Source organism: Laccaria bicolor, genomic scaffold (assembly GCF_000143565.1).
Source record: "Laccaria bicolor S238N-H82 LACBIscaffold_15 genomic scaffold, whole genome shotgun sequence".
In the NCBI taxonomy this organism is placed as follows: Eukaryota; Fungi; Basidiomycota; class Agaricomycetes; order Agaricales; family Hydnangiaceae; genus Laccaria; species Laccaria bicolor.
This window is the reverse complement of record NW_001889886.1, coordinates 951,220-960,621: the sequence shown is the minus strand read 5'-3', so window position 1 is coordinate 960,621 and position 9,402 is coordinate 951,220. Positions and strand designations below refer to the sequence as shown.

The window sequence follows — 9,402 nt, the reverse complement described above, 5'->3', positions numbered from 1 at the left end:
CGACATTCCCCCGTCCATGCTGTTTCATTAGCTTGAGATGACGAAATTCGCGGATCATGCACATGAATGATTTGTAGCGCGTCTAGATAAGAAAACAGGTGTTATGCCGTGTCAAGACTAATCAAACAGGCTGTTTACCTTTGGGATACTCAGCTCAGTGTTGTCAGTCAGATACTCGAGGGATTTGTAAAATTCGTGAGCAGATAATTTCCCCGTAAGGGTAACAACGTGGAACAACTCCAGCAGTCGGAAGGTTGCACACGTTTGGGGGTGGTGAATCGTCGCAGGGAACCATTCGCTTCGCATCAGCTGTTGGCGATCCGATATCATTCGTTTGTCACAGCCGCAAAAATCGACGGCGACGTTGTGCAAGCCATTTGTGTGCATAACGATGAAGTCTTTGTGGCCGGGGTGAGGAGCCACGCAGACGGAGTTAATGTGTCCCAGTTGTACGCGAAGACCCATCGACTTGAGGGTCACCTTTTCGAAGAAATTACCATTCCAACGCTAGTCATAGGTTAGCCCACTTGAAGCAAGATTTACAAAGCTGACTTACCTGGATGATGTGGAGCGGGAGATGCCTATGCCGAGTCAAACAGCAACTCGAGCATTGCAGAAGCCGGCCCATGCAATCCTCGCACCGATAGATCGCTTGCGCGGATGGACAGGTTGTGCACTGTGCATGAGAAGCGGCGTCGCCCCTTCCTTCCAACCTCAGCATCTCCTGGAGGTATTCATCCCGAAAGCCTGGGTCTGACTTTTCCCCCCCAGCCCATTCCCGTAACGGAGCATCCTACAAGATGTCAGAGCCTTCAAATAAAAATTATGGCCTGGCACTCACTGAGGTTGGGTAACGCTTCACGGCAACCTTGGCTGCCATGGTAGGTACTTCTTCAATCTCATTCACCGCCTCGTCCTCGGAAACGCCATGATTGGCCGTTTCGCAGTCGTAATCGGTACTGGGATGCCATTCGTACACCGGAGATGGAACGCGACAAGGCGGGATGGCGCCTTTTTGGGGGGAGCGAGGAGTCTGGATTATGTTGAGCCCAGTCTTGGAGAGCCGAATGGTACGTGCTTGGGGAATCACTATATCATCCTCGCTGTTGGAACCACGAACGACGACGAAGCCCTTCTTGCGTGTGGGCTTAGGCATGGGTGGTGGGAAAATATTTGAAGTCGGCGGCTATTATACTTAGACACCTCACAAATCCTTTGTAGTCAGCAAGTTTTATATCCACGCAACGTTACAATTGGCAAGTTCACGCGTTACAATTACCAAGGCTAAGTATAAGAAATAATTAATGAGGTACTACGAAAGTCCTAGAAATGAAGCATTGTATTCTCTTCTTCAAGCCTTTCCTGTGCCTCCCATGCAGCCCGTTCTTTCGCTTGAGCAAGGGAATCCTCTAAGCAAAGCTCGATCCCCTCCAAACCCGATGTGTCTATGCGGGTACGAAGCGACGACACGATTTCCTTGGCGGCTTTGTTCATTTCCACCATCCAAAGCGAGTCTTCAGGCACGGGGCCGTCTTGTATGTTTTTTGGGAAAACGCCAGCAAGCCAGCAGAGCTTCTTTTTGAGTACCTTACAAAAACTGTCAGGAGGCCATTCGCCCTGTAGTCAGCACAATGTACTTACTTTTAACCATTCGCGGCGGATGTGGTCATCATAGCCAGCATCATCAAGAAAAGCTTCGTGTACATGAACCTCCTCTTCAGGTTCAGGAAACCGAAGGAACCAGATGAGTGCCGCGCGGTCAAAAAAGGACTTGACTTGGTCTTCCCGGATAGCGGCATGAAAACTTGGTAGGAATAACTTTGCGGTGGCATCCTCATGACGCTTTCGGACTCGCTTGGCCACCAGATCGGTCTCCATGACCTAAGTGATCGATCGTGTTCAGGGTCAACATTTGAAATAGTAACCGATCTGTATGTACCTTTTTCCGTTCTCCTTGCTTCGATGACGTAGAATTGTTGACGACAAGAGGAGCGCGAATAGTAGAAGAGATTTTGGGCTGACGTCCCTTTCCCATGGCGTAGGTGTAGAGCGATGTAGTTTGTATTGTATTGAGATTGAACGCACTGTGAATTGATGCAAACCTTATCTGGTGGCTGAAAACTGTACAGTCGAAGAACCTTTGGCAAATTCATGGATCTTTGCAAAAAATAGCTACGATACTTTAATAAGTATGATATCGGGATGACGCCTTGGCCCCTTCAACACTAATTTGGTGTGAAAAAGTCCCGCTGGAACCCCCATCTTCCATTTGATTAGGAGACATCGCCGCGTGAGCATGTATCTCCAACAGGGGCCCTACGCCGCAGTTGGTACTTATCTGTGATAATATACGCAGAAGTTGGTAACTTACCCGATCTCATTGTCATCGTCGGAGCCTTCAATTATCTCCTTTAATTTCTTTTCCTTTATGGCCGCTACCTTTTTCTTGTATCGGCGACGCAAGCGGCGGCAGATCTCAACCCAATTCCTGTGTAACACATGTAAATGAATGTTTGCATCCTTGGAAGATGTGGCAAAAAGAAATGAAGCATACGTGTCATAATGTTTCTTTGAGTTAGTGCGGCGAGCTTCGGCTTTCTCTTCTGCTGTGTGATAGAGACGTGGACGCCCCATGGTTAGATGGATGAGGCGAGACTCGGAGCTTGGGCGTGTAACACTTGTAAACAAACGGTAGGCGCCCTCTAAATGCCCAATCAATCTTACAACTTTTTCGAGTTGGCGGAGACACTTACCTTGCTTTTAATATAAAAAAAGATTGATTCAGAGAGGTGGAGCTTGACAGATTCGGAATGTCAGAAAATCCAACCAAAAAGGGCTGTTATGGAGTGCGCAATAGGCATTTACAGTAAGGACAACCACCTTACATGCACGAGACAACTGTAAACAACAACTCAATCTTACAACTTTTTCGAGTTGATAACACCTTCACCTCGTTTCAATTGAAAAACTTTGTTGATTCAGGGAGGCAGAGTCTGACAGATTCGGAATCTCCAAACGTCCAATCAAAAAGGGCTGTTACGGAGTGCGCAATAGGCATTTACGGTCAGGACATCCACCTTAAACTTGAATGCACGAGACATCTGTAAACAACGACCCAATCTTACAACTTTTTCAAGTTGGCGAGACCTTTACCTTGCTTTAAATAAAAAACTTTATTGATTCAGAGAGGTGGGGTCTTACAGATTCGGAATGTCCAAACATCCATTTAAAGAGAGCTGATACGGAGTGCGCAATAGGCATTTAAGGTCAGGACAACCACCTCAGTGGCATATGCACGAGTTACAGCGTCGGGCATACTTGTTCTTCAGACTTTTTTAAAGCACCTGGATATACCACAAACTCTCAGTTGTTCAATGACCCACCGACTTTAAGGATTAAGCCAAGGGAGGGGCTTGGGGCTACCTACATATTTATGGTATGTTTTTGACCATGGAGAGTACTTATTTCGGGACATCGGCCTCAATATCTGCACGGGAAGGGTTGCAAGTTTCCTGGCTGCCCATTTCAATTTATCAGGGTGAGAGTAACGGTGTTTATATTCAGAGCTACATATATCGACAAATGGTATGACTAAATCAGAACAATGTGCAATGCCGCCTACAGATGATCAAGTCAAGTATAAAGCAAAGGATGCGATGTTGGCCGCATTGATCCTGGCGTGTCCCTCGGCCACACTGGATACACGCGAGTAAACGGCATGACTGACCCCAGTGACCAAAGGAGAGACGGTCTCCCTGAGTGATACGTGTTAGTAATTAAAGTGGCGGATGACGAAAAAAAACTGACCATCCGCTAAAAATTCCCAAGTTGCGGCCACAGGTGACAACATAGAACGGGCCATCTGCGTTTGCGGCAGGAATGTGATAACCACATGGGGCCATCACCAGGTGAGTGGGCGGCAGTATAGCATTGGACGGTGGGTTAGGCGGAAGGGCAGCGTAGAGCGGAACAGCTACTGGAGCGGCGGTAGGAGCATTGACAACACCAGGAGTGGCTGGAAGCGTTGGAGCGCCGGACGCGACAGAAGGGACGGACACGACACTAGGAACAGACGCGATGATGGTGGCCGATGGAGTAGGGGAAACAGCGGTCGTCGATGTGGCCGTTGAGCCAGCAGATCCTGTGGCAAGACAGTTTCCGTGGTAAGAGCAGGTGGTGAAGAGGACAGGGACGAGGGCTGGAACACTGCCCTCATCAACTGGAGCTTCATCATCGCTGATGACGTCTTCGTCTCTGGTAGAATCTACGCCAACGCGAGTGGAATCGGCTGAATTCGTGGAGTGGGAGGAAGAGGCTGGAGTCGAAGTCGGGCTGGTGGTGCGATTGACGACTTCAACAAAGGCGCGTATGACGTTCTGGGCTTCGGCAGGAGTCAAATTCAAAGATCTGAAAGCTTCTTCAATGACTGGAACATGTGTTAGTTTACGTTCTTCAAAGGGATACCATATATGACTTACAATTGACAGCAGACGAGGAGGAGGCCTGAGCCTCGTCATGGTCGGCGATTTTGGTCATTGAAGACAGATTTCGATGCAGTGGAGACTTAGCGTGGATTGATGGGGGACAGAGGCAGGAAGGGGATGAGTCAAATTGAGTTTTTGAAGCTTTTTATACTCGCGATGGCACTTCCGCGCTTCCTTCCCACACTGAAGAAAAAGCTTTTAAGTGTGGACTGATTCTCGATGGGGATCAGAATACGTACCCATCTTTCCTCTGCCCCCACCTAAAAGCTAGATGACTGAAGTGCCCGTCGACTCTGATGGTGGTGTGTGAGTGGTCAAAGCTGACTTTGTCACTGTTGTATATCAAGTCTGATGTTCTCGGATATTTTAGTGTTCTTGCACCGCCACTTCTTCAGCCTCTGTTACGAAACTGGGCCAAGGGCCAACGCCTCGCTTTTCTTGAAAATTTTATTAGTGACTACAAGGAAGCCTTGCTCACCAAAAAAAGTCCTTCAGTCCTCGATTCCATAATCAATCAATGGTTTGCGCAATTTCACTGGACTATCCCCCTTTCCGCTGTCGATACCACAACGGCAACCATCCTACCCATCGATGCTCAGGGTCATGAAATTCTGACGTCAGCGGATTCCATTCTCAAAGGGCGAGTAATCGAACGTGCACATAATGTACGTTAAAACTTTCAGATTTGACCGCGTTCCTCCTTCTAACGCTTGTGTTTTACTAGTCTCTTTATCACTGGTACGAGTACTGGTGCAAACGAACAACAGTGCTTCCATGCATTTGTAAAGGCGACAAGGACCCTGTTTCCGCACTGGTCAAGCAACTTCTTGGACAGAACACCTCGGCATCAAGGCGCACCGCCAGTTGGGAGGTGTGGGGAAAAGAACACTTCCCCTCGTTTAAGGACGAATTCGAGGCCGAATTTGCCGCCAGTGGTCGACCTAAATCGCAACGTGCGACCGCCCGGAACGACTTCAAGTTATCGCGGTGGAAGGAGCTCGATGAAGAAACTCAACGTCAGTGGGACGAAAAGGCAAAAGACTTGCATGCGGCCAAAAAAACATCTCGCTCAGCGACGTCCGGCTTGATGGCCCCTGCCGATGCTCAAGAGTACGTACTTCTGGACCATGGACGGGGACCTAACTAACTCATATGACGAACAGGGTTTTAGACAAACTCCCAAATCTGTTGGGACCTATGATTCAAATCATCGGAGAGACAATCGGGATGCATATCAGTGTCTTGATTGGTGGCCCGGAGCCACAGAGGAAGGGTCAGCTGAATGTGTTTGGGTACGTTGCTTTCATAATTCATTTATTTGATTCCCCTTGCTGAAACACTCGGTAGGATTCATCATGGTGAAAACAAAGCGGCGATTCCGAAGGTTTGGGCTTTGGCGGAAAAAGACAAGTTCAAGGTGGTAAACGAAGTGTTTCTATCTTTTCTCTCAACTTGTTACAGTAAGTGTCGTCATTTTATTTCACTGTGCACAATGTCTAATATACAACAGCTGCGGAGGAGCAGCGCGCGCGCGCTTTACCTGAAGACCTGACTGGCGACGGGAACGCCATTGCTGGCCCTTCATCCTCAGGCATCGATTCGTCTCAGCCAACTACCGCTATGCCCCCAAACTCCTCGGATGTAGCGGGTGGTAAGCGGAAGCACCGCACAGAGAAGAAGGACAAGAAGGCCAAGAAGAGTCGAACGACGCACCAGAAGCACAAGAAGAACAACAAGAGGCCAAACAAACGCCGCAAGCCGAACGTTGCCTCTGATGAGGACGGTTCCAGTGGTGAAGACACCTCTGATCCTTCAGAGGTGGAAAGTAGCGAGGATGACGAGGACGAGGAGGATGAAGATGAAGATGACGACGACGACAAGCCCGTCAATCCGCGGCTCACCAAACACACGTCGATGGATCCAAAGCGTTGGAAAACCAAAGCCACGACAGCTGTCAACACTGATGATTCCATCAGCATCAATGTCAAGGCAACCAACGCAGCGACAGTCCCTCCGCCGACCGCTCCCTCCCCTGTTCGCCCCATGCCAGAAAGTCCCCCCACACCAGCAACTGCTTCTGCTCTTACTTCCCTCCCACCAGCCGCACCCTTGCCCCCCCCTCCCCTCTCGCAGCCTTCCTCCCCAGTTCTCCCCTCACCAGCAGGTCCCTCCACACTGGCCCTTGCTTCTGGTGTCACTCCGGCTGCTCCGCCGTGCACGAAGGCTCCACAAGAAGCCGTCTCGTGGCCTTCTTGGTTTGCTGATGCCCACGCATTCCTGTCAAGTCAGAATCTAGGCCCCAACTTCGCATTCCTGATCGAACAATTCACGGATTTAGAGCGACGCACCGACTTTGCCCCAGGCGCATGTTCTGCAGGCTTTAAGCCAGACAACAGGCCTGCAGAAGTCCATTACTGGATTTCTCGTGGGCGAGCAATACAGCCGAAGGTCGACACGGTGGCTGATTTTGAGAAGAGTTGGTGGAAGTGGTGGAAGGGGCTTCAGCCAGAATGGAGGGCTGTATCAGATGTAGTCGGCCCTCTCAACTCCTCGCATCGTTCGAACTTGGTGAGCGGTGCCGATTGGTCAGTAGTAAACAAACATGGTAGAAACGCTTTTTTTTCTGTGATGGCGACTCTCGTCTGGTGGGGTGTAGCGCTTCCCACTCTATCCACTGCAGATGAAGGTTGGATGGCGGCCATTCAGGATGTGGGATGGGTGCTCACTGGTCTGTTAAGTGCCAGGTTTGTGTTTTCTCGTCTAATACTGTTCATTTATTCATTCTACTTTCCTGTATAGCTCATCAATGCTGATTTCTACCAACGCCTCCCATGTCCTTCCCCCATCCACGTCGATTTCTATTGGCACCTCGCGCAAGCGCAGGCGCTAAGGTGCACCTACCTCCTGTTTGCCATCGCGCACTGCTCACGCGGTTGTTTCACGTCGATTTCTATTTGCGCCTCGCTTGTCGATTTCTATTTGCGCCTCATGCTAAGGTGCCTCCACCTCCTGTTTGCCATCATACATCACTTGTATCTTTTTCTTGTCTGCTTGCATCTTGTTCCTCTACGTATTTCGTACCTCTTCTTGTAAAGGCTGACCATTTGGGTCTGTTTTCACTTTCTTGATGTTTTCTTGGGTGGACATATGTATATACTAATTATGAAGGTATATACATATGTCAGGACACAGCCGTCGTCGAGCGTAAGGAAGACGAAAAGGAGCATCGGTACATAGTTGGAAAGAAGTTGAACGTCGCGTGAAAACACGTGACGCAAAGTTGATCTTCAACGCCAGCGCGATGCGTCTTCCAGCTATCGATTATGTGTGCGTCGAGCAGATGTGAACGTTTAGCATCAGAGCATGCAACAGGGGGAAATGGAGCGTGCAACAGGGTGAAATGGAGGCAGATTATCCATTGGGAAATAAAATAAAACAGTCAGAAATAAAATAAAAACAAACATAGCAGGTGGAAAAACATAACTACGTTGAAGAAAACATACTGAGACCTGTTCTGACAGCAAGAAACATCTGTGACAGGTGCTGTTGACGCAGCCAGACACATTTGATGGAATGCCAGCCAAAAATAGCACTACCGGTGGAAAGACTGATGGCAGTCGACACGACGACGGCTCGGCAACAACATATCTTCCCAAATTCAGATGATGGAAATCATGTAAAGCTGTTTTGACATGGGGGGAGACATTTTGATGAGGGAATATGCCAAATGCCTAAAAATAGCTGCGCGGAAATATCATTTTAATGGTTGAGCCGCACGGAAAACAATTGACCCCGAGAAATGAAATAAAACCTACCCTAGGGTTATTACATAATGACCCAAAACAATGCAGAACAAATTCTCAACACATTTTTGGCATAGAATAAGGTCCTGCATAACTTTTGCTTTTGGGCAACTGGACACATCCATGCCATACGCAATAGAAATCAGTGGTCAGGTCCTGCACAATTTGGTCAATTCTTACAGCTAGGGCTGAGGAAGTTCCGTTTCTCAAAGGTCGACGGTCTTTTGGCGGAAATACAAGCAGATTTGGAGGACCAAAAAGAGACTTTCCGCCATCGAAGCCGTTGGCCAGTACAACAGGCTTCTCAGTTGGAGGGGTTGTTTCTTCACTGATGACGTGAGCTCACGAAATCTCCTCATCATCCTCCCTAGTTCTCACCATCGTCGTCTAGAGCATTCTCTACTTGTTCGGATGGGGCTCTTTACACCAGCTGTCCAGATCAAAGATGAAGGGACCCTTTATCTTCCCAATGGTTCTTGTGAAATTGCGCGAGTTCGTCAAGACAAGTTGAAGGTCACTCAACTTCCGTACTCAAACATTTTCTACCTTCACTGACAATGCAACAAGGCATTGGAATGGTTCTTTCTTCAACTGAAGAGGGTCAAGAATATCACTTCGAATGGGCCCACCATTTCGGTTGGCATTGAATGTCCTCTGCCTTTCTTGGTTACCACGACGACGAAGTCCATGAGGAAACAGCCATCGTGCACTTCCGCGACCTCCAACGATGCTGGCTAGCCCTTTTCAATGTATGTACCCTCTTCGCTTCTAGTTCTCGGACTACTGACAGACTTGACACAGAATCACGCCTCAAACATGTCTTCGACGATGCCGTTACTAGATGCCCTCCCTGTTGCTGTTTGGTCCCACGTCTTGTTTGATGAAATTCTATTGGGGTGAGTTACGGGGTAGTCTGATCCTACTGAACACGTACTAACCTCTAAGACAGTCATCGTTGGGTAGGCCACTTGCGTTGCTCAAGTGTGGACTTCCTCCTATTAACATCAAGGGGAATGGGACATTGGACTCTCAGCTGCATAGTATGCTTGCAAGAACACGGGCAAAACGAAACATTTGACCAACACTTGACCATTGGGTTGCTGTCAGTCTCGAAT

At 48.7% G+C, this 9,402-nt stretch overlaps 4 protein-coding genes across 4 annotated transcripts; 2 read left to right on the top strand and 2 right to left on the bottom strand.

Moving 5' to 3' along the window:
• Nucleotides 1–1,323: 1,323 nt before the first annotated feature.
• LACBIDRAFT_328234 (uncharacterized protein) lies at nucleotides 1,324–2,634 on the bottom strand (the record flags this gene model as incomplete). The annotated part of the gene is made up of 4 exons (XM_001882104.1): nucleotides 1,324–1,587; nucleotides 1,642–1,881; nucleotides 1,940–2,084; nucleotides 2,372–2,634. 4 exons carry the CDS (start codon nucleotides 2,632–2,634, stop codon nucleotides 1,324–1,326), a joined length of 912 nt encoding a protein of 303 aa, XP_001882139.1.
• Nucleotides 2,635–3,628: 994 nt separating this feature from the next.
• LACBIDRAFT_299143 (uncharacterized protein) lies at nucleotides 3,629–4,536 on the bottom strand (the record flags this gene model as incomplete). Its single annotated transcript, XM_001882103.1, has 3 exons — nucleotides 3,629–3,755; nucleotides 3,808–4,426; nucleotides 4,479–4,536. The coding sequence occupies 3 exons, from the start codon at nucleotides 4,534–4,536 to the stop codon at nucleotides 3,629–3,631; spliced, it is 804 nt and encodes a 267-aa protein (XP_001882138.1).
• Nucleotides 4,537–4,780: 244 nt separating this feature from the next.
• On the top strand, nucleotides 4,781–7,374 carry LACBIDRAFT_299142 (uncharacterized protein; the record flags this gene model as incomplete). Its single annotated transcript, XM_001882230.1, has 6 exons — nucleotides 4,781–5,149; nucleotides 5,209–5,594; nucleotides 5,648–5,776; nucleotides 5,832–5,944; nucleotides 5,995–7,228; nucleotides 7,284–7,374. 6 exons carry the CDS (start codon nucleotides 4,781–4,783, stop codon nucleotides 7,372–7,374), a joined length of 2,322 nt encoding a protein of 773 aa, XP_001882265.1.
• Nucleotides 7,375–8,698: 1,324 nt separating this feature from the next.
• Nucleotides 8,699–9,025, top strand: LACBIDRAFT_299141 (uncharacterized protein; the record flags this gene model as incomplete). Its single annotated transcript, XM_001882229.1, has 2 exons — nucleotides 8,699–8,800; nucleotides 8,855–9,025. 2 exons carry the CDS (start codon nucleotides 8,699–8,701, stop codon nucleotides 9,023–9,025), a joined length of 273 nt encoding a protein of 90 aa, XP_001882264.1.
• Nucleotides 9,026–9,402: the final 377 nt, after the last annotated feature.